Genomic DNA, 24,800 nt, shown 5'->3' with positions numbered 1-24,800 from the left:
GGGCCTACAACGTGGGCTCTCATTGTTGGGCAGCAAGATTTTATTGAGCTGTTTTGAATGCCTTTTATGCTTTATTATTTGGACTGTTAGACTCCCTGACTGTGTTGATGTCTATTTAAATTGTGACCCGAACCAACTGAAAGTTAATAATTGTATTTTGTTGTTTTTGTCTTTCTTTCCTGTAGGGGCAACCCGGTGAGGAGAACTTGTAGTGTTAACACCCCTCATTGCATGTGGTGCAGTAAGCGGAGCAGGTGGAGGTCACTTTACTCACCATATTAGAGTTACTATTGTAGTGTTTGCTGTGGCTTGCAGTGGGGGGTGCACACGTGGTGGTTTGGTTGGGGCTGTTTGTACTCTCTTTAGTACTTTGCCTACTCTGTTCTAATTGTTTTAGAATTATTTTGGAGAGTGTCATAAAATAAAATTGTCTTTTGTGTTCCTGACTAACTGTCCTTTCTGTCTGCACAGGGACTCTACATCCTTTGTGTCTTATCCAAAGCTTTTAACGAATAAATCTGGTTTGAATTGACTGCACGTCTTTAGGCTCTGTGAATCTTTGTATGATGTCAAAGCTCAGGTAGTTGATGTTGCTGGTGACCACTGTGGTTAGGTAGCAGGTTTCTATCTCTTTCTCCTCACCCTGAGTTGGGTCACACATAGTTGGTGTGGATGATTGAAAGGACTTCAGAAAAATCAGAAATAAAAGAGGAACATCTTTTAGGTGGCCTGTAAACAGTCATACATAGAATGGGAGGGCTGTTAAAAGCAAATGCATTATATTCAAAAGATGGATATTCATCAAATGTACAGTTCTTAAAATCTATTGCTGTGGAGAGGATGGTTGCTGTTCCCCCACCTTTTCTATCAGTCCTGGAAGAGTATAAAAAAATATAGTTGGGTGGGGGTTCCAGAAGAGGTTAAAATTGTCAATTAAAAATGGTGGAGGGATGAGTAGGTGACCTGTCGGAACCCGGAGACAATGGAGGGATGTGTTGCCTGCTGAGTGGAGGGAAATCCCTCTCGTCCAGGACGGAGAACCTGCTGGACAGCTGGAGATCCTGAGGTAGATATGACCAGGAGAGGAGCTTCCCACCATGGTTGCCCTTCCCCGCAGCGATCCACAGCTCCTGGTGGCTGGGAATGGAGTTAGCCTGGGACTTGAGTTTGGCTCTCAGCTTAGCCCAGAAGTCTCAAGACGGATCAACGACGGTGTCAAGACACGGGACAGTCGAGTCCAAGTCAGCGACTTCTCGGGTGGTGGCAACATGGTTCATGGTGACCAGGGAGTCCAGTATCTGTTCCTCCTCTCGGAGCTGGTACAGGATGGATATCCTCTTTTCCAACTCGGAGATGGTCTCAATCAGGTGGATGCAGCCGTTGCAGCCAGATGGTGAGGTAAGTGGAAGCGTGGTATGTAATGTTGCAGATGATTCCGGTGGTAGCGGGAAGAACAGGCTTAGACCGAGCCTGTTGCTGTACCGGCCTCTGATAACCAAACTGGCTGGCTGTAGCTGTTAGCCTTCTCCCAGCAGCGGTGGTAGCTTGCCAGTTGGCTAACGTTAGCTACAATGTTAAGAACAAGCTAGCAGCAGAGCTGTCTGTGGACGATGATTTAAGACTCCGGATAAAAACAACCGATTGTTAAAACCATTGACTATAAAAGAACATAGGGTTAAAAACGACGAGTATCTCAAAGCATACCATAGATCTTCAAGTAAAAACTGGATAAAAGTGGTAATCTTCTGTGGAGTTTCGGCGCAGCGTCACACACAGATTATTAAACGTGCCTCATAGACTTCCTGTGTGAGACAATGTCAGACCTAAACGTTTTGTTTGTATCTTAAATTTCCCATCCAGATGCTTGGAAAATATGTGGCTGGTTGGTAGATTTCAAATACAAAATAATGATTACCATTTGAATGGCAAGTGACATTTATCTGTCAGTGCCTCGGTGATGTTTACATTTTAACAGGGTGATTTCCCACCCTGACTAGAACTACAATCACATAACAAAAGTACATTAGACTTTTCTGGGTGTTTTGTAATGAGCTCTTCAGGTATTTGCATGTTTTTGTGCTTATTAACAAAGTGAAGTGTTTTAACAGTCATTATTTGATATTTGAGGACACATTGATGTGGGTGTCAGGAAAGAAAGAAAACCACAACTTATTATTAATAACATGACTATTCAGTCAATTTATGCCACATAATGTAGGCTTTTTTTCCTTTCTATACAATAGTGATGACTCCTGCGCTTCATTCAATGTGGAGGACTGTGAATATTCAATAGCTTCTCCATATAAAGGGTGTTATATAACTCCATCTTCCCTGACAATGGTTGTTTCAGAGAATAGTGGTTTACCTGAATGTGTTCATTTTTTCTGTCCTGTGTTTGGTCAGTTTCTGTACATTATATTTCTTATCTCAACATGATCTTGGTATCTCACCAACCTGGCTGCAGTATCTGAAGACTGACAATGAGTTTAACTGTTTTTCTACACCAGGGGTAGAAAAAGGCATAGATCAGAATATTGAAACTGGAGTTACAATAGAACAGCCAAAGTTGAGCTGATGACTCTTCACCACCTGTGGTGTCCTGTCCTGTTATTGAAGGAATGTAGTATGGACACAGACAAAGTATAAACACAAGAAGGACAATACCAAGAGTTCTAGCAGCTCTCATCTCTGATTTCGTAACAGTAACAGCATGTGATTTAACAGCTGAAATTTGAGACCTCGTGACACAGCCACCACAAACACTCTCACATAGAGAACTATGATCAGAGTAACAGGGCTGAAAAACATCAGAAGCAAGTCTACTGCCGCTGAAATGTAGTTTATGACAATTGTACATTCTTGAGAGCAGGATTTTGACAAATCTATTTGTAACAAGTAATCTTTCAGTATTAAAACGTAGATAACAGATCAGGTCCAACACAGAGAACACAGATTTTAACTCTGCTTGGTGTTACCATGGAAGAATAACGCAGAGGGTAACAAATAGCCACACAGCGGTCCATTGATATGAGCACCATGTTCCCAACAGAGGCAGAGGTGAGGATGAAACCAGACAAGTACATAAGAGCACATGAGATTTTGTCCTGAATCCAGCAGGACTGCAGCAGGATGAGTTCAGCCGGCATGACTGCAAGGCCCACCAGCAAGTCAGACACAGCCAGGGAGAGGAGGATGAGATTGGTGGGGGTCTGGAGCTGCCTGGAGGGGGAGATTGTTTAAGAAAACAGACAGAAAGTGAAATGTTACTGTCACAGATAATGTGAAAACCAAACTCTACATAGCCTACATGCCACATGAAGCTCTATATTAAAGATTACTTTTATTTTGGCAGGGTTATACAGAAAAACCAATGACAATGACGTTTCAGAATGGGAATCAGAATCAAAAAAAGCTTTATTGCCAAGTATGATTTTATACATATGAGCAATTTGCTTTGGCGAGGTTGGTACATGACACATCTACTAAGCTACTAAAAAGTAAAAAAATTAACAACATAAATATATATACACAAGTCTGTTTTTTTTCCAGAAGCACAGTCTGTTTTTCAGAAACAAAGTCTGTTTTTTCAGAAAGAAGTCCAAGCTGAGCGTTAATGTAATGCATAGTATAGGGTAGCACGGTGGTACAAGTGGTAACACTGTCGCCTCACAGCTAGAAGGTCCCCAGTTTGAATCCCGCTGTGGGCGCTGGTGGCGTGTCCTCCACCATGTCTTCAGTGCCTGCTGCTCGAGAAACTCCTTGTGGAGTCGAGAAACTCCACTCTGTGTGGAGTTTGCATGTCCTCCCCGTGTTCACCCGGGGTTTCCTCCTTAAATAACCCCCACTAAAAATATGCAAGAAGATCACCTCCTGACCAATGGTGACGAAAAAAAGGATGGGTCCCCAGGCGTGGGCACCGGCATCGGCTGGCAGCTGGCAGCCCACCGCTCCTGGTCTGCCGCGGAGGAGACCAGGAGGAACGACGGGTCAAACGCGGAAAAAATAATTTCACATTGCATGGCGTGTGTACAGTCTCCTCCTCCCTGTAGCATGTGTATGTGCTGTGATCAATAAAGTACAAATCTTATCTTATCTTATCTTATCTTATCTTATCTTATCTTATCTTATCTTATCTTATCTTATCTTATCTTATCTTATCTTATCAAGTTATGGCAATGTCAATGACAAGTAGAGGCAGAGGTAGAGTGTGAAGAGTGTCGGGGGGGTTCCGGGCCTTGCTGATAAGGCTGACAGCAGACGGGAAAAAACTGTTCTTGTGGCGTGAGGTTTTGGTCCTGATGGACCGCAGCCGCCTGCCAGAGGGGAGTGTCTCGAAGAGTTTGTGTCCGGGGTGGGAGGGATCAGCCACAATCTTTCTTGCACGCCTCAGGGTCCTGGAGGTGTACAGGTCCTGAAGAGATGGGAGATTGCAGCCGATCACCTTCTCTGCAGTCCTAATAACGCACTGCAGTCTGCCCTTGTCCTTGGCTGTAGCAGCAGCGTACCAGATGGTGATGGAGGAACTGAGGATGGACTCAATAATGGCTATGTGGAAGTGCACCATCATTGTCTTTGGCAGATTGAATTTCTTCAGCTGCCGTAGGAAGTACATCCTTTGCTGTGCTTTCTTGATGAGGGAGCTGATGTTCAGTTCCATCCCTCCCACCCTCCATATGTACAAACACCCACCCTCACGTGTGTACATGCACACACACACACGAACACACGCACACACACACACACACACACACACACACACACACACACACACACACACACACACACACACACACACAGACATTCTCACCACAGACAGTAGCAGGGGTAACGAGACATGGCAAGGCACTGAGGATTGAGGAGAATGCCACCTTTGGGGTCGTCCACACCGAGAGGAGTCATCAGGGACTGTGAGCACAGGGGGCACCTGCACCTGGGCCCACCTGACCCTGACAGACTTGCAGACCCCCACACCAAGGTAGGGAGTCCCCCCACCAGCCGGGCCGAGGGGGCCCGAGGACAGCACCCCCAGCAACAGATCAGACACATCTCTCAGTGTGGAGGACCCCCCAAGGAAACACTGGAATTAGAAAATAAATTAAACAGTTAAAAGAAGAGAAGTTCATAAGATAATAAGTAAAGTAGATAAAATAGGGTAAAATAATACAAAATATAAAACAGCAAAATAAAAGACATCAACATAAGATAAATGTTAAAATGTAAGAAGAATTTAAAGGTCAGTTAAAAGCCTGATTAAAAAGGTGCATTTTTAACCTTCTTTTAACAATATCAACAGTCTCTGCAGTCCTGAGGCTCTCTAGCAGGCTGTTCCACAGGTGAGGAGCATAGTGGCTAAATGCCGCCTCACCGTGGGTGTTTGTGCTGGTATGGATAAAAGGCCGGTGCTGGAGGACCTGAGGATCCGTGAGGGTTGATATGGTAAAAGCAGAGCAGATAAATAAGAGGGTACAAGACCGTTAAGACATTTAAAAACTAGTAATAGAACCTTAAAATCGATCCTGAAGCGGACAGGGAGCCAATGCAGTGACTGGTAAGACTGGTGTAATGTGGGCCCGCCCTCTGGTCTTTGTCAGCACGCGTGCGGCTGAGTTTTGCAGTAATTGGAGGTTTGATATACTCTTTTTAGGAAGACCAGAGAGCAGGGCATTACAATAATCTAAACGACAAGAAATAAAAGCATGCATTAGCACCTCTTTGCTGGCCTGAGAGAGAAACGGGCGGAAAATCCAAATGTGCAAATGGGCGTCGGACACTTTCCTGCGCGGGCTCAGTCATCCTCGAAACTTGCCATGCGCCTTGTGTAGTATAATTTTTCTATCAGATATGTGAAGAATCAAGTATAACACTGTAGCTAATGTTAAACAATAGTAGTAGCTCTGTGGAGCCTGATATGATAGTAGAAATTGATTGCTTGTTTGCTTGAGTGAAGGAAGAGCGCATAAAAGGTCAAGATGACAGTGCAAAGATAAGAAGAGAGGTTGCTGTGCAGATATGGTGATGTGCAACAGTGACACTGTGCAGCTAAAAATATGAGGGCAGGGCACCTGTACCATGAATCTTCGGGGTTTTCCATGGTCTTGCAGGTGTCCCGACAGCTGTCTTCGCCGGTTCTGACTAGTTTCAGACCAGGATGATTGTGACCTAATATAACCCTGCGTGTCCTTACATAACCTTACTGTATTTAATCCATGTTTGACATTTGTTATAATCATGAAAGAACTAAATGGTCTTATAATCATAACTATGATTTACCGTGCTTTAACAAATAATGGTTTGGGATGATTTAATATACTTTGCTGTATTTTTAATACATTCTCTATGTGACATGTCCTTATGCTTACATGCAGTCATGATAATAAACTGTAATTTGATGTTATTTTTAAAAAACAGAGCCCATGAAAAGTCAAAACTAATGGTGTAAAATTAGAGGAATAGAGATGAGAAAAGAGGAGATAGCAGCCAAAAAGTACCTAATGGTGTAAAAAATAGAAGAGCCTAGAAAAAAAGAAAAGATGCCCCAAGGGCGGGGAATACCTCCAGCAGAACTGTATAAAAGACAGAGCACTGACCATTGTAGGTCAGAGACTTCTTCAGAGTTACACCTTGTGTGCTTCTGGATATCTCTCCCTTTGTTGTCGCGGCAATAAAGTGTTTGCATCTCGGAGAAGGAGGAGGAGATGCGCCGGTGGCGCAGTGCACGAAAATACCAAAGTCTGCGCCGCCACACTCCATCGGCAAAACAGACCTGACTTTGCACCGCACCGGCAGCGGAGTTGAAAATAAAACCTGATAAAAGCCAATTTTTGTTACATTTTTGATATGTGGGATAAAAGTCAGCTCAGAGTCAAAAATCACACCCAGGATTTTAACAGTTTGTTTTGGTTTAAAATCTTGTAGTTTTGGTAAAAGTTTCTCTCTCCGGCCTTCAGGACCTGTAACTAAAACCTCTGTTTTGTCCTGGTTGAGCTGTAGGAAATTCCCTGCCATCCATGACATGATATCTAAAATGCAGTTAAAAAGGGTATCTATTGGCCCTGTGTCATCAGGAGACATGGCAATGTGCAGCTGTGTATCATCAGCGTAGCTTTGGAAACTGATGCCGTGTCTCATGATGATGTCTCCAAGAGGAAGCATGTAAAAATGAAAAAGAACTGGACCTAAAATTGAGCCTTGGGGACCCCACACTTAATTTCATGGGTTCCTGAGGAACAAGTATCCATACTTACATAAAAATATCTGTCTGTGAGATAGGAGTAGAACCATTTCAAAACAGTACCAGAGAGGCCAACCAGGTGCCTGAGTCTATTCAATAAAATGTGATGGTCTGCTGTATCAAAGGCAGCGCTTAGATCCAGTAGAACCAAGACTGTGAGTTTCTTGTTATCCAAGGTCCACCTGATGTCATTTAAAATCTTTAAAAGTGCTGTCTCGGTACTGTGGTTCATCCTAAAATCAGACTGATGTCTCTCAAAGATATTGTTTCTGTTTAAAAAGTCATTGACTTGGTTAAAAACCAATTTTTCTAAAATTTTACTTAAAAATGGTAAGTTGGATACAGGTCGGTAGTTATTAAGAACGTTGGGGTCTAAAATGAGCTTCTTCAGAAGCGGCTTTACCACAGCTGTTTTAAAAGCTGTGGGGAAGACACCCGTCTGAAGGGAGCAATTCATAATGTTTAAAAACTGTTCCTTGAAGAATCCATAAAATGATTTTAAAAGTGATGTGGGAATTGGATCTAAAAGGGTGATCAGGACAGGTGAGGCTGAGTTTTTCCTGTAGTCCACAACCATCTCCACTGTCTTTAGAGTGTTGAGCTCTAGGTTGTTCTGGTTGCACCAGGTCATTTTTATTTGCAAGTAAAAATACTGATATGTTTTCAAGTTGGAACATGGAACGGCATAGAATAAATAAAGCATTCATCCAATAATTAAACTCATGTGCACTATTAGCTGTAATATTTCAAGGAAAGTGTCTGTGCCTGAAGTGGGAGATGGAGATGATGACCAACAAGTTGAGTGTCATCATGAGCAGAGTGATACAGGACAGCAGTGTTTTGATGAACACGGCCTCAGGAGTAACAGGCATTGACCTGCAGGAGGTGTTGAGTGGAGAGATACAGAGATCAGCTGCTTCCACTGACTCCATCATCAGAGATAGTAACTGTGGATCTGAACAGAGAGCTGCTGAGGTGTAGCAGCCCTCTGATTCACCTTTTCATGAGATGACAGATTTATCTCTTATGTTATTGTGTCCCACCCTCTCTTGCCCCCTCTTCTTCTCCACACACTTCCTCCCATCAGCTCGTTCCTAATCGTCAACTCAGTTACATCATATTTTTGGAATTCTTTATCAAGTTATTGCCTCAACCATATCTTTCAGAGATTGTATGATTTTTACATTGCAAAAGATGCACTGAGTCCCCAATTTCAAAAAAGTTGGGATGCTGTGTAAAACATTAATTAAAATACAATGTGATAATTTGTTAATCCATTTTGACAGATACCCAATTGAAAACAATACAAGGCAATATATTTAAAGTTTTATGATATGAAATTCTTTGGTTTTTGTAAATATACATTTATTATGAATATGATGACCCCAGCCCGATGACGTGAGTGCAGCAGGCGACGTACAGAGTAGGCAGGACCTCCATTGATGATCCGATAAGGTGGCTCAGCGGGCATGAGAGGACTCTCTCTCACCGCTTGACCTGGGAAACGTGGGACTTTAGGTGGGTCCTCGTGGAGCGGGGGAGACTCAACCTCAATGCCATGGGCCCATGCAGCGGAAACGTTAGCAGAGGTCTGGCTCTGGACCTAGTGGTGGATGAATCCCTGGAGGGACAGGAGACCTCCTTTTCCAGTGCAGGGAAGAGTGGGGGCTGGAACCCATAGGTGCACTGGAAGGGTGAGAGACTGGTGGCGGACATGGTTAGGGTGTTGTGTGCATACTGGACCAATAAGATCTGTCATGACTGGGAGGAGGAGTTTTGAGATGCCATGCATTAAAATGTGGTTTCCATCTCTTGGTTCATCTGCTCTGCTTACCCATTGGAACAAGTGTTGACAAATCCCACAACATCCTCTTCCAAGGAGGGCCACCAGAATCTGAAGTTGGTGGAGGAGGTCTTGGGCCCGTTGGATTCCAGGGTCACAGGTGAGCTTGGAGGAGTGCCCCCACTGGAGGACATCAGGTTGCAGGTTCAGAGAACAAATAACCGGTCCTGGGGGCAGGTGTTGGACCTGGGCTGGCCCTCCATGGCAGACTACACTCTCTCCCTGATCTCCCTGGTGATGGGGGCTAAGAGATGGGCAGGATGTGCATGACCTTCATCGCTCTCTCCTCCCTCTCCTGAAACTGGTGAGACAGGGTGTCAGGCTTGATGTTCCGAGATCTGCGTCAGTGGGACATGGCGAAGTTGAATCGGGTAAAGAACAGAGACTACCGAGCCTACCTGGAGTTGAGCCTTTGAGCTGTACTAATGTACTCCAGGTTTTTATGGTCGATCCAAACTGGAAGGGTGTTTTTGTCCCCACGAGTACGCTGTGCCTGTGAACTTACTGATACTTCACAGGGGCGATCATCTAATGTACATCATCTAAAAGTACATTCATTCAGGCCTATCATTTGCTTGTAAATCTTGATATTGATTTGGGGACAATGACATGGCTGGATAGGTAGCTGGTCTTGTTGTTAAACACACTGTCAAAGTTGTGAAGTTACTATTTGTCAGCCGTACAAAATTTGACTTTTAATTATCTTGGCATAATGTCAGTGTTCAGGCTCTTACCTGAGCCAAAGGGTTCTATGACAAAGACATATCTCCTGCTTCCAAGGTTCTCGATTCATTGCAGTAACCGGACTAGTGGCCAAGGTTTCCATTGTACAAGAACCATACTGGATGATTGATTGTTAATATATAAGTCAAAATGTAAACTGAGTTTTGTCAAAAATCTTAGATTTTGTCTGCAAAATGCATGAAAATGGAAATTAATTGTCTTCATTTTAATTTTCTTTGGTGAGTGACCATAGCATGAGTGAGATAATGCCAATTGAAGTGTCCATAATCAAGAATCAACGGACTCCACAGAGGCTGCTCATTGGATGGTCCTGGCCTGCCCATCATCCATTAATTCCTGACAATTGACACCTTGTCCGGCATTGTGGACAATTTTAATTTGAACTACTATCGGCCCTGTGTTCTGTGGACTATCCAGAGTATAGGGCCACCACACTAACCCCCTTGGATATATTAATTGTAATATTTCAATGCTGTGAATGCCTTCAACAACATAGCATTGTGCAATCTCGCGTGCAAAAATGGTGCAGCTCTCTTTGCTTTAATATATTTGTTTGTGGCTGCAGCTGCTGTGGAGTTTAAATTGTTTACACATCAGTGTTGTCTGCTTTTTTCTATTCTGCTGTTGAAGCGGCAGTAATTTCATTTCTGTAGCCTAATGTTGCTTGTTGCACCCACAATGGTGACTATCTCTTTCTCATTGTTGGTCATTGTGTTTAATTGTCTGAATTTGACTCTTTTCTGCTTAATTCTAATGAGACTGTATGGAGTTGTGTAGTATATTATTATTTTGTATTTGAAATTTACCAACCACTCTCATATTCTCCACCTAATTTCCCATCATGGTTCTACTGTTTCAGATTGTCAGTAGTGTAACTGTGACAGTTTACTGTAAAAATAAACAGTTTTACTTACTAGTGAACTTCAGGTTGTCTGGATTGCAGAGACACAAACCTTTAATTGATGCTTTCTGTCTAAAAATGGCACTGGGCCTTTTTTGTGTATGTACAAGAACATTTTTCCATTTGTACATAGCATTTAATGATGCTTGACATATATTTTTGGGTGTTCTAAATGTTGGTAGAATCTAGTCTTTCACTACCTCAACCAGTACAAATAAAGATTCTGCTTGTGTAAAAGTTAAGGGAAAAGCGACATTGTCTCACAAAGAAAGACTATGAGGCATGTGTTATAAAAGCTTTGTTGTCACCCAAACCACATGGAATAAAAAGTTGACATGTTAAACAATGTTATTGAAACTCACACTCCTTTGGACATCAGGGCTCTGTGGCATGATGTCACTCCAATATTGGTACTCAATTGACATTTAAATGCAGCTCTAGCCTAAAGATATTCTTTAATTTAACCATGGAGACACTTTCCATCTCTACATACAGTATATATACATATACATATTATATGATTAATAGTATCTCAGTCTCAAGACACAGCTTAAATGATCATCGCATGATGAGCTGTTCTGATGGTCATCACAAGAACGTCATATATCCCAGAATACAACTCTGATTCCAAAAAGTTGGGACGCGGTGTAAAACATAAGTAGAGTGCAACAATTTGCAAATGAACTGTGTTTATCGACAACACATTTACAAAATGTTCCCAAGCCTATGTTATAAAATTTTTCATACAGTAATGTGTTCACAAAGTGGTGAACCTCATTCCTTCCTTGCTTGTGAACGACTGAGCCATTCCAGGATGCCCCTTTCATACCCAATGATGATACTATCACCTGTTACCAATCAACCTGTTTACCTGTGGAATGTTCCAAACAGGTGTTTTGGAGGATTCCACAACATCTTTTGTTGGTCTTGTCCCAGCTTGTATGGAACATGTTGCTGCATCAAATTCAAAATAGGTATATATTTACAAAAATCAATTAAGTTGATTAAGTAAAACATTAATTATATTGCATTGATACTGTTTTAAATTGAGTATGTTAAAAAACATTAGCAAGTTATTTCACTTATTTTATTTATGTATTTTTGGGGTTTCAATTTATCATTATCAGTGTAAAATCATACAATGTCTGATAGATATAGTCAATGCAATAACTAAATAAGGAATTACAAGGACAGAGAACAGGGTGCGAGAGATCACAGTCGTGATTGTTTGAAGGAGCGTGATAGATGTTGGGAGGACAACAATGGAGTGGGGGACTGAATGATGAATTTGTATTTGGCGATTCTAAGATGTGGAAAAAACAAGCTTGTAGGAGGACGTGTGTGGATGAAGGGGAGGAGAGAGATGATAGGCAATAGGAAATTACGAAATGTAGAAGAGATAAATATCTCATCCCGTGAACCAGTGAATCTGAGGGCTCCTACAGCTCAGCAGCTCTCTGTTCAGATCCACAGTTACTATCTCTGATGATGGAGTCAGTGGAAACAGCTGATCTCTGTATCCCTCCACTCAACACCTCCTGCAGGTCAATGCCTGTTACTCCCGAGGTCATGTTCATCAAAACACTGCTGTCCTGTATCACTCTGCTTACTGTGACACTCAACTTGTTGGTCATCATCTCCATCTCCCACTTCAGGCACAGAAAGTTCTTGAAATGTAACAGCTAATAGTGTGTATGAGTTTAATTCATGGTTGGAAGCTTTGCTTATTTAATGCTGTTATAAACGAACAAGAGCGACTCTTTCTCTGAGTCATCGTCTATAAAGCCGTATTATTAAAAGTCGAAGACAAGCCACAAATCTCAGTACTTTCATGTGTAAATGAAAATGTTATTCTCATTGTGTTTTTGTGAATAAATGTGTCACAATGGCAGCAATCATGATGTAGCAGAACTAGCCTCTAACTGACCTTCTCTTATCCTCTCTGACTTCTCATGAGAAACGGAGTTGGAAACCAGTCTAACTGATTGAACTATAGACCATCTAGAATGCTCATAATGAAGTGTGATTTTGAAGAGAAACAGGATGTCCCATGTCAATGCTAATGGTCCCCCAATAGCCCTAAGGAAGTAAAGCCGGCTGGGAAGAGCAAAGGCCAGGCTTCAACTGAATCCCCAAACCGAGTCTGCTGATGGGTTGCAAAGTAGCCAACCTTAAAATGAACTGTTTTTAAGCCAGAGGACTTTGTTTCTTGGTATACCTGACAATTGCATCTCTGTACAACTCAACAATGGACATATTCACATGGCTAAACCCATGATCTATATGATGCCCATGTTCTCTCATGTCCCATGACAAGCTGTGAATCTAACTTTGTTTTAAGATTTGCCTGAGGCTCTGCAATGGAGCCTTCCTATTATCTAAGGGTTCGTAGGGTTTGAAATTGACTGTGCTTTATAAGACCTTTATTAAGGAATAATCATAAGCATGATAATCATTTTGGCAAATATTGTCTGCATTTCTTTATTTCGTAATTTCTTTATCTTTATTTCTTTCTTTATCTCTTTCTATTTCTTTTATTGTTGTATTAGTTATACATTGAGTCATTATTCATGTTGGGATGAAACTGTACCAGGATTATCATTTACTATTGTCACCCAACCATAGGAAGTGCCTGATACATGCTGTGAACAATGTTGGAATGTCATTGAAAATTTGTTATTGAAATTATATGTGATTGACCATAGTGAGAAGCAGATGAGCCCCTTATATGAATCATTGATGTTTCCTCCCCACGAGTTCCACTGGAATCAGTTTATGATTCAAGGAGGCTCTCATCTAACCGTGCAAGAGGGAGCCCCATTCAGCGTCTTAATCCAACCACCTCTAACTATATGGCGCATGGGCCTACAGATAGAGACTTAGATAAGATCGCTCGCAACATAGCTCGGTTTGAACCAAACCCTGGTGGTTCAGATCAAACCAGCCAGTATCTCAAAGACATCGAGTTTTACCTTCGTAAGTTTCCAGGTGCCACTGTCGATGATAAAATCTATCTAATCAAGGTGACATCTAACCGAGAGGTCAGCAGATTCATTGAGAGACAGCCTGACTATGTCAGAAATGATTATGACTTGCTCTGCGAAATATTGATGGAAGAGTTCTCTGATCCTCTTTCCCAAACAGGCTTAACAGCTGCTCTTGCAGTCAAACAAGGAAGACAAGAGTCACCTCAACAATATTACAACCGTCTACGTCAGGCTTATTTCGGCTCCAGAAACGAGCCAGGGATGGAGGAAGATCTTAACTTCAAAACGCTCTTTGTCCAAAACCTCCATCCCACCACTAGCCATCATCTTGGTGTCGCAGCTTGTCCGCGCACCTGCGCTAGTCGCCATCTACGCGAATTAGCTGCAATGGGGTTTGCAAAGCAGAGACAAAGCACCCTTAAACACCCAGAACCCAGCACGATCTTGAGTCTGGGAACTGAAGCCTTGGAACTTGAAGGAACTTCTGTTGGTGAAACACAAAAATCCAACACGTTCTCTTCCCAAAATCGCCGATATGTGCAAGATCACAAGGAACCTCCACCTTGACGAATGGAGTCTGAATATGGTTATTCTCAACCATCACAATCTGGTTTCAGACCCAACCGTTCACGGTTTTGGGCAAATCGCCACCAGTCCAATTTCAGGCAAAACAAATTTCCATCCACCTGGCATGGAAATTACCAAGCCCATGGCTACCGGCAAAATGGCCGACGCGAGTTTCGAAATCCTAAACAACAGGAAAACTGATCTCCAGGACACAATGTGTCCCAAGGAGAAAAGGAAGACGACAATGCTAAAAGCAAGTCTCATCTAGATCACCTCAGCAAGGATGATCTTGACATCCTTAAACAACTGATTCAAAACATGCGTGAGAAAGAAAATAGAAAGGCTAACATCTTTGCCATCTCTTCCATAAAAACAGATCTGCCTTCCCAGGTGGATCAAACCCCTCAACTTGAAGCTGCAACGGCAGAGTTGTACCTAAACCCTGATAAACTTGAACTCACGCCCCCTCAAGTTCAAGTTACAGAGTCGGACAAGGAAGAGACGACGCCCCCTACCGCAGCCTTGATGGTTCAACTCGAACCAACCAAAGAACTTACCAACGAAAACCCTTCAGTCCTCCAAGGTGGATCACCCTGTCTCCAGTTCTTGTGTGATTTGACCCGAAAAGGTGCGGCACAAAAATTGTGTCTGTCAACCATACTTGAAGGTGAACTGAGGCACGAAGCATGCCTTGACACAGCGGCCGACATCACCGTAATGTCAGCAGCACTTTTTAACACACTGCAGGCTGCTGCCCGTCGATCAAACAGGGACTTGAAATTACAAGCCTGCTCCCTGAAAGTCCAACCATACGGTCCTACCAGTATCACTTTGACAAATCTGGCTTTGATACAAATGACAATCGGCCCAATGACCTGTTCACCCTGTGTACGTGTCTCCGCTGGACACCATTCCGCTCCTCGTCAGTAATGACCTCCTTGATCGTTTCAAACCTCTAATTGATCTTAAACATTTGAAGCTCTGGGCACAGGTCCGCGAACCTTTGCCCCTTTCTCTTATCCAGCAAGACACGGCTCAATGCTATGCCCTTGACACTGAAGCTGGGAGGCATAACATTCCCCCAGAACCACCAGAGGCCACTAGGGATGATGAGACATCAGGCGTGGCTCCAGATGTCACCCCAACATCACCTTGGCCACAACAAGAACTGTTGACCGAACAAGACACTTTGCTGTGTAAGTTCAATGACACTGCCACTGACAGTAAAGACTGTCCAAAAGTGGTCAGCAACGCTGATGTAAGTGGTGTTTATGCTGAGGACACGGTCTTGGCCCTACGTGCTGACAAGTCAGTTATCAGCTGGCAATTCTCTGAGACAGTAGTACAAGACCATTCCAGCAACCAGATAAAACCACACAAAACCCCCATGGGAATGAACGGGGACGCCAGAGTCTCAATTAAGAGTTAAATTACATTATATAACGTTGACTACTGGGAAGAAGGATTAACAATTTTAAGGTACCAGTAGTATAGAAGAAATCTGAATTAGACATCTCTGTCCGAATACCTCCAACAATTCGAATTCCATCCATTTGACTAGGAATCAAGTGGGGGACAGTTTATGCCATGACGATTTCAGTGATCCTAATTAAAAGGTATAACAGCAGATACAATCCGTACGTTGCAGCAGTTACAAAAGTTCCCTATCACTCAATCAGAATTAAGTGGACACAATTAAGAGATACAAACAATTTATTGGTGGTTTGTTAACAGCAGTTGTTGCCTTCAACACTCTTTTCAGCATCAGACTCTTGTCAGATAGCACAGTTGGTTGAATATGGTCAATTGATCTGTAGATGTACTTCAATCTGTAAAAATTTTATGTATTTTGTTCTTCTCTTTCTCTCTTTTCTGTAGTGCAGGTTGACTATACTCACACACAATTAGTTGACGTATTAATGTTGGTGTGTTGTGTGACATCGGATCCTCAGTGGACAGTTTAGCTGCAAGTGGGATTCCCCCATATCCCTAGGTTACCTGTAAAATTTTAAAATCGCGTTTTTGTTTGTTTTTCTTTCTCTTCAAGTGTACCCTAAGCTCATAATAAAGTTACCAAATGTAGTCTCTGCCATTCTAGAACTTGTACATGATGGTTATTCCTTTTTGCCTCATGTAGTCCCATCGAAAGCCAGTATAAAACTCTGTAGATTCATAGAACACCTTAACGGATACCAACTCTGTTCAAATGCTGCTGCATGCGACCTGTTCTGCTTAATTTTTCAGCGATCCGAAGTTCCCTGGACAGCGACCATCAAATCGAGTGGGGGATATGTAGCAGAACTAGCCTCTAACTGACCTTCTCTTATCCTCTCTGACTTCTCATGAGAAACGTAGTTGGAAACCAGTCTAACTGATTGAACTATAGACCATCTAGAATGCTCATAATGAAGTGTGATTTTGAAGAGAAACAGGATGTCCCATGTCAATGCTAATGGTCCCCCAATAGCCCTAAGGAAGTAAAGCCGGCTGGGAAGAACAAAGGCCAGGCTTCAACTGAATCCCCAAACCGAGTCTGCTGATGGGTTGCAAAGTAGCCAACCTTAAAATGAACTGTTTTTAAGCCAGAGGACTTTGTTTCTTGGTATACCTGACAATTGCATCTCTGTACAACTCAACAATGGACATATTCACATGGCTAAACCCATGATCTATATGATGCCCATGTTCTCTCATGTCCCATGACAAGCTGTGAATCTAACTTTGTTTTAAGATTTGCCTGAGGCTCTGCAATGGAGCCTTCCTATTATCTAAGGGTTCGTAGGGTTTGAAGTTGACTGTGCTTTATAAGACCTTTATTAAGGAATAATCATAAGAATGATAATCATTTTGGCAAATATCGTCTGCATTTCTTTATTTCGTAATTTCTTTATCTTTATTTCTTTCTTTATCTCTTTCTATTTCTTTTATTGTTGTATTAGTTATACATTGAGTCATTATTCATGTTGGGATGAAACTGTACCAGGATTATCATTTAATATTGTCACCCAACCATAGGAAGTGCCTGATACATGCTGTGAACAATGTTGGAATGTCATTGAAAATTTGTTTTTGAAATTATATGTGATTGACCATAGTGAGAAGCAGATGAGCCCCTCGTATGAATCATTGATTAATTCAGCTCCTTGAGGCGATTGCGTCACTAAGTGTCTCACATGTTCGACGGCCTGCCCATTAGACACGCCCCTTTAGCGAGGTTTAAATGTCTGCAGCCGCAGCATGAATTCAGTGCGTGCGCTCGTTACTCACAGTGCGCGCGTTAGTCACGGTGCGCGCGTTACTCAGAGTGCGCGTTACTCCGTCTTGTCTTAAGTTATGTCTTTTAGTTCTTTGTCTTAAGTTTTGCACAGTCGTTTTTGCTCTTTAAGTTTTTCCCGTCTTCGAGCTACTCAAAAGCCATACAGAGTAGCGTGATTCATTTTTCAGAAGACGTGTTTCTATAATTTGCCGCAAGTTTTCAAGTTAACCTTTTTATTTAGCCAAACGTTTTGTTTTAACATCAGTAAATTTAGTCGAATAATAATAATTTTGTTGCCCTTTTGACCGGCCATCGAAGAGACTCTTAATTTGTACTGTCAGTCTAAAATAATCCGTCACGGACTCAACCGAACCAAACCCTGCAGCCAGCTGTTGATCCTTGGTCCGGATAACAACCGTCCGGAGCAGTCCCTCATCTGTAACCAACACTGGAACCACAGTTCCAGAGACGTCACCGTCCAACATCAGCTCGTCACCTTGGTGTGCTTGGCCTTCACCAGACCACTGAGTAGATCGAGCCAAGGACGACCATCTGGGCATCTTCGAGTTAGTTCGGAGCAGAGCACAACGGGACGCCATCAGTCAAGTAGGCATGCTAAGTGGGTTTGAATAAGAGTTGGTCCGTGAGGTTAAGATACTGCTAATTCGTCCAAATTCTCTCCATTAATCGTTTATTCTCTTAACTCTACGTTCGCGTCCCCATTATTCCCTTTCAACTACCTCTCACTATCGGCAATTTATTTACCATTATGTTGCCATAAGTTTCTTGTGTGTTCTGTCATATCATCTCCCATCTTCTGTCTTATTATCCCTGATACATCACTCATTATCCATAATTCTGCTTAATAAATGATATTTTGATATAAGTCCTGGTTAGACGGTGTCCTTTTGAACTGAATATATACGATCCCTGTATCCAGAGTTTACACTTCAGATTATCAGACTGGTTTACTGTTAGTTCATTCGTTAGTATTTTATCAGCGTTATAGCAGATAATTTCTGCAGTCCTTCTTAGCTGAGGAAGGTGGTGCCCCGTTATTTTATCAACGAATGCAACATCAAATTAAGGTAGTACCCACTACAATGATTAAAATATCCTTAATAATATCACCAAACTTCACTAGTAATTGGTTCATAAAATGTGTAGCTCAGTGAAATTCTGGAGCTTTATGTGGCATGTAGGCTATGTAGAGTTTGGTTTTCACATTGCTGTCTACAAAAGTAAAATTCCATATTCTGTATGTTTTCTCACAATGATTGCTGTGAGTTGATCATTTGACAATTTGCACTGAATTTGAGGCACTAATCCTAATCTCCCCCTCCAGGCAGCTCCAGACACCCACCAATCTCATCCTCCTCTCCCTGGCTGTGTCTGACTTGCTGGTGGGCCTTACAGTGATGCCACCTACAATCACCATGCTGCAGTCCTGCTGGTTTCAGCATAAAATATCATGCGCTCTTATGTACCTGTCTAGCTTCATCCTCACCTCTGCCTCTATTGGAAACATGGTGCTCATATCAATGGATCGCTATGTGGCTATTTGTTACCCTCTGCATTATTCTTCCATGGTAACACCAAGCAGAGTTAAAACCTGTGTGTCTCTGTGTTGGACCTGTTCTGTTATCTACAGTATAATACTGAAAGATTACTTCTCACAAATAGATTTGTCTAATTCCTGCTACCAAGAATGTATAGTGATCATAAACTACATTTCAGGGACAGTAGACTTGCTTCTCACCTTTTTCGGCCCTGTTACTGTGATCATAGTTCTCTATGTGAGAGTGTTTGTGGTGGCTGTGTCACAGGCACGTGTCATGAGGTCTCAAATTTCAGCTGTCAAATCTCATGCTGTAATTGTTACGAAATCAGAGATGAGAGCTGCTCTTGGCATTATCCTTCTTGTGTTTATACTTTGTCTGTGTCCATACCACATCCCTTCTCCAACAGGACAGGACACCACAGGCGGTGTCGAGTCATCAGTTCAAATTTGGCTGTTCTATTGTAACTCCAGTTTCAATCCTCTGATCAATGCCTTTTTCTACCCCTGGTTTAGAAAAGCAGTTAAACTCATTGTCAGTCTTCAGATACTTCATCCAGGTTCTCAAGAGGCAAAGATCATGTTGAGATAAGAAATATAATGTACCGAAACTGACCAAACACAGGACAGAAAAAATGAAACACATTCAGGAGATAAACCACTATACTCTGAAACAACCATTGTCAGGCAAGATGGAGTTATAACACTTTTGGTTTGGAAAAGCTATTAAATATTCAGTTGTGCAGGAATAGTCTTGTATTGGATCAATAGATCATGTGGCATAATTTGTTTAAAAAGCCTAACAGAGTAGATGCCAAAATTGAATGAATTAAGGCCTATGTTCACAATAATTATTATCTGTGCTGCTGTGTTCTATCCATTTTTATTATTATTCTTTCTTTTCAGGGATTGTTAACAAAGAACTGTCAGTGTTTAAAAAATGATGAGTGACATATTACATCACAAAGAAAATAAACTGTATGGTTTTAAAAATATCAGTAAGTTCTTCGTATGTCCAAAGAGAGCAGTCCTCTTCCACAAAGTCAACATATTGCACCACCATGTTCTACAGCAGTGCAGAACAGACAAAAGTTTTGCATTTTTCACATTTTAAGCAGCCACTGTACTGTAGGAGATGGTGAGGTGAGGGGAATTCAGTTGCTTTCAATCTGCAACCCAACCACTAAATTGCCACTAAATCCTGCACACTGATGTACAGTAATGAAAGAACACATTTTCTTTGCACATACTGTGTTTTCCCCTCAAATTCCTACAAGATTATTTAAATGTATCTGCAATTTCGGTATTCTTTTGTTTTTTCAGGTATTATGTTGGTCAGTGATTACCAATCAAACTTAAACTTATGTTTAAGTTATTGAAGTTTCAGATATTATGAAGAGTTGTCTAATGTACTGTACTGATATTGTATATTATATTTTCAGATTAAGCCATTAATCATTTAGTTTTTGAAATGTTAAGAAGAGGGGCTGCACGGTGCGTGTGCCTCACAGCAAGAAGGTCGCAGGTTTGATTCCCGGGGTCGGGCCTTTCTGTGTGAAGCTTGCATGTTCTTCCCATGCATGCGTGGGTTCTCTCCGGGTACTCCGGCTTCCTCCCACAGACCAAAAACATGCTCATTAGGTTGATTGGTGACTCTAAATTGCCCCTAGGTGTGAGTGTGAGTGTGAATGGTGTGTGTATGTGCCCTGCGATCGGCTGGCAACCGGTCCAGGGTGTACCCCGCCTCTCGCCCATTGACAGCCGAGATAGGCTCCGGCCCCCCCGCGACCCCGAAAGGGATAAGCGGCATAGAAAATGGATGGATGGATGGATGGATGGATGGATGGATGGATGGATGGATGTTAAGAAGAAAGTGAAAAACGGCCACGCCATAGTCTGTTGGTCAGACAGTCCAAAGATATTTTGAAATATTTAAATGATCAGTGAAATTGTTCCCACTGACCTGGAGCTGGAAAACAGTGACAACAGGAAAATGATGGTCGGTACAACCAGACGTCCCTGTTGCCACCAGGATGGACACAGCAAGGAAATGTAAGGCAGTAGCTGGAATGTGCCCACAAGGGGCCCCTTTGTGATGTTAAAGTAGCTGTAGTAGTGGTTTTGTTTCTTAAAGGACACCGTAGTTTGCTCAGGCCTGCTCTATGGGGGCTGTCATCTTATTTTAATATTTTACTTTTGCTGTCGCAAGGTAAGCATGGTTTATGCTGGTTCTCCGCATTTTTGTCAGAAACTTTTACTCTGCTAATTTGTTCAACTAATATGTAAATAAAGAAGTTCAGGTATATTTTAGCGTGGATTTGAGAAGTGAACGCTCCTGTTTTCTATGTGAATGTTGAGTTTAATATCCGCTAGATTACTACGTTTAAGTGGTCCACTGTTCTGTGGAAACAGTGCTAGCCATCTGTGGATATTATTTCATTTTCACACTATATATTTTGTAATTTATTATTTTCAGAGATAAATTATTATTTTGTACTCCTTTTTTTTTGCACTTAAACATAGTGTTTTATGAGAATATCTTACCTTTGCTACCGCAAGGTGATGAAGCCAGCAGCCTGTGATGACTGTGAGCCAATAAAGAACATCAGTTCTCTTCCATGATCCAGAACCCCTGTGTCCCGTGCTCCTACCCTCCGCACACAACACCCCATCACAAAATAAAACACAACACATGAAGTGCTCTAAACATTTCCTCCACCATATCATATATTTCCCAATATCCATACAGTACATCAGAGTACGGACCCATTCAGTGTTTCTAAAGTATGATATCCAGATTGTATCTCAATTGATTTGATTGATTCCACCTCTTTTCATTCTCTTCTTAAAAATGTAAGGCAACACACAAAGGGTTCAAAGATAGATGTATTGATTGGCTCCAAATAGGAATGAAAATGAGGTAAAGGTCTACATGTGCTCTGAAAGGAATAACCTGCCCTTTGATGTAGGCTGATGATTAAATGACAAGGGGTAGGATTAAGCATGTCAACAGCATTTATATGGCAGAAAACCAAAAGTATGTTAAGTTCAACAGTCAGTCGACCACAGGGCATGTCTATCAAGTTCATGGTTAGATTTTCAGTTTTTGGTATTTTCACAATCTTGGCTGCAGAGTCTTCAATTAGAATGGTATCTGGCTCATGGGGTGTGGGTTTACAAGTATTATTTCTGTGGTATTATTCCCTCAATTATTCAATCAATATTTGGTGGAATAACCCTGATTTTCAATCACAGCTTTCATGTGTCCTGGCATGCTTTCCACCAGTCTGTCACATTGCTGTCGGTGACTTTATGCCACTCCTAGTGCAAAAATTCAAGAAGCTAAGCTATGTTTGATGGCTTGTGAACATCCATGTTCCTTATGATCACATTCCAGAGGTTTTCAATTGGGGTTCAGGACTGGATATTGGGCTGGCCATGACAGGGTCTTGATCTTGTGGTCCTTCATCCACACCTTGATTGGCCTAACTGTGTTGCATGGAGCATTGTCCTGGCAGAAAAACCAATCCTCAGAGTTGGGGAACATTGTCAGAGCTGAAGGAAGCAAGTTTTCTTCCAGGATAACCTTGTACATGGCTTGATTCATACGTCCTTCGCAAAGGTGATTCTGTCCAATTCCAGCCTTGCGGAAGCAGCCCCAGATCATCACCAATCCTCCACCAAATTTCACAGTGGATGCAAGACACACTCCAGGGGCTCTATTTTCTACTCCGCCGCCGGCGCAAGGCTGCGCCACCGGCGCGGTGGTATTTTTTCTAGCGGCGCAGGCAGGCGCACGGCGCATTTGGTATTTTGGTAAACCGAGGTACAGAGGTACGCCAGGATGGGCGTTGGCGCAGTAGGGGGGAGGTGTCGGCATAATGAGCCGGCGCATTGGAATTTTCGACCATTTCGGTCTGCGCTGGCGGCGTAAAAGTGCGCTGAAAGCTCGCCACCTCAGACCTGGTCAACTCTGTGCGCCAGCGGCGCAAGTGGATTTTCCTAAACCGGCGGAGTCGTGCGCTCATGTCACCAACACCTCACAGTCAGGTTTCCACAGTGTCTGGCATCTCACTGCGATCAATAATTAGCAACAGCTGCAATTCAATGCAACTATCTGAGTCAGCACATACAGTCAGACCTAAATTTATATATTTTGATCAGTATCTCATCTGACCACATCGAAAGTGCGTTCGGCACGCGTAATGGTCACTCACCCTGACCGAATGTACACAGGTGACACAGGGATGTCTGGTGATCTGTGACTCAAATAGCCTGATGACGAATGTATATGCCGCTTACCCCGGGTCGGCTGCAAGGTAATAACGGCTAACCACTGAAAACGTGGTTGATGACGCCATATATCACACCGTCAACAAGACGGCAGCTTGGTTTTAACGGTGTTTTCAGCAGTGCTCTGTCAGTCATTGAACGCACACTGCGTTCAATAATTAGCAACAGCCACGATTCAATGCAGCTATCTGAGTCAGCACATACTGTCAGACCTATAGTTTGATCAGCATCTCATCTGACCACATCGCAAGCGCGTTCGGCACGCGTAATGGTCACTCACCCTGACTGAATGTACACAGGTGAAACAGGGAGGCAAACTAATCGGTTAACATCGCTGTGCCAACCAGAAACAGCCGTGACATCCAACAGAGCATATATACTGCATCTATCTCAGAGTACTCGAGAGACAGAGAGAGTAGACGGAAAAAAACGCAAGTGATGATCGTTGTCCGCTATTACCCACGTCATTCCATTCCAAATACAAATGTGATCATAGTAATGATTAACGTTATCCACAAAGATGGAGTACATCATTGCTTTGAGGATGATGAGGAGGAGGCCGAGGATTTACCATCTAAGGACCTCATATTTAGACATCTGAATCAGAATCAGAAATCTTTTATTTATCCCTGAGGGAAAATTGTTTTTGTTGCAGTGCTCCTTACAAGAATAGAATTAGAATAAAATTAGAAAAGAAAGAAAAGGGAGAGAACTATATATATATAAAAAGTAAATATAAAAACAAAATATTTATATTGAGAAAAAAAAATATATATATATATGTATGTATGTATGTGTGTGTGTGTGTGTGTGTGTGTGTGTGTGTGTGTGTGTGTGTGTATATATATATCACAAAATATAGAACAAAATATAAAACAATATACACACACACAGACATGAGTGACGTCAGTCTCCTCCTGGGAGAATTTTGGGCATCGGACAGTCATCCTTGAAACTTGCCATGCGCCTTGCCAGCGGCGTTCTTAAAGGCGAGGAGCTGCTGTGATTGGTGATAATTTGACTTGGCTGTGTCAAACCCACTACACGCCTTCTCCCCTCCCTCTTTCCGAGTTGTGCCGCTGGGTGGGACTGAGATGAGAAGGAGGAGGAGAAGCGCCGCCAGCGCAGCGCACAAAAATACCAGTCTGCACCGCCATGCCCCATCGGCGCAGCGGACCTGACTTTGCGCCGCACCTGCGCCGCGCCGGCAGCGGAGTCGAAAATAGCGCCCCAGGTCTCTGTCTAACCATTAGACAACCAGGTGTTGGGCAAAGCTGAAAAATGGACTTGTAAGGGAAATTCTCCCTACTGATCGTTGAGAATTACTAATTCTCTGAAGATTTACAGACTCGGTGTGATGAATCAGGTCTCTTTAAGACATGCAGCATGGAGGGAAGACTCATGCAGAGTGTTCTCTGCA

General features: G+C 42.5%; 3 protein-coding genes and 1 pseudogene across 3 annotated transcripts in view; 2 read left to right on the top strand and 2 right to left on the bottom strand.

Annotated features, from left to right (window-relative positions):
* LOC139329877 (mitochondrial adenyl nucleotide antiporter SLC25A24-like) overlaps positions 1–24,800 on the top strand; it is a 378,717-nt gene that overhangs the window by 215,211 nt on the left and 138,706 nt on the right. The gene's annotated exons all lie outside the window — the stretch shown is intronic.
* LOC139329891 (EEIG family member 2-like) overlaps positions 1–24,800 on the bottom strand; it is a 354,478-nt gene that overhangs the window by 203,119 nt on the left and 126,559 nt on the right. The gene's annotated exons all lie outside the window — the stretch shown is intronic.
* Positions 2,447–9,208, bottom strand: LOC139330125 (trace amine-associated receptor 13c-like; annotated as a pseudogene).
* LOC139330124 (trace amine-associated receptor 13c-like) lies at positions 12,208–19,679 on the top strand. Its single transcript, XM_070960861.1, has 2 exons — positions 12,208–12,374; positions 18,875–19,679. The coding sequence occupies exons 1-2, from the start codon at positions 12,208–12,210 to the stop codon at positions 19,677–19,679; spliced, it is 972 nt and encodes a 323-aa protein (XP_070816962.1).

This window comes from Chaetodon trifascialis, chromosome 4 (genome assembly GCF_039877785.1).
Source record: "Chaetodon trifascialis isolate fChaTrf1 chromosome 4, fChaTrf1.hap1, whole genome shotgun sequence".
In the NCBI taxonomy this organism is placed as follows: Eukaryota; Metazoa; Chordata; class Actinopteri; order Chaetodontiformes; family Chaetodontidae; genus Chaetodon; species Chaetodon trifascialis.
This window is presented reverse-complemented; position numbering and strand designations above follow the sequence as displayed.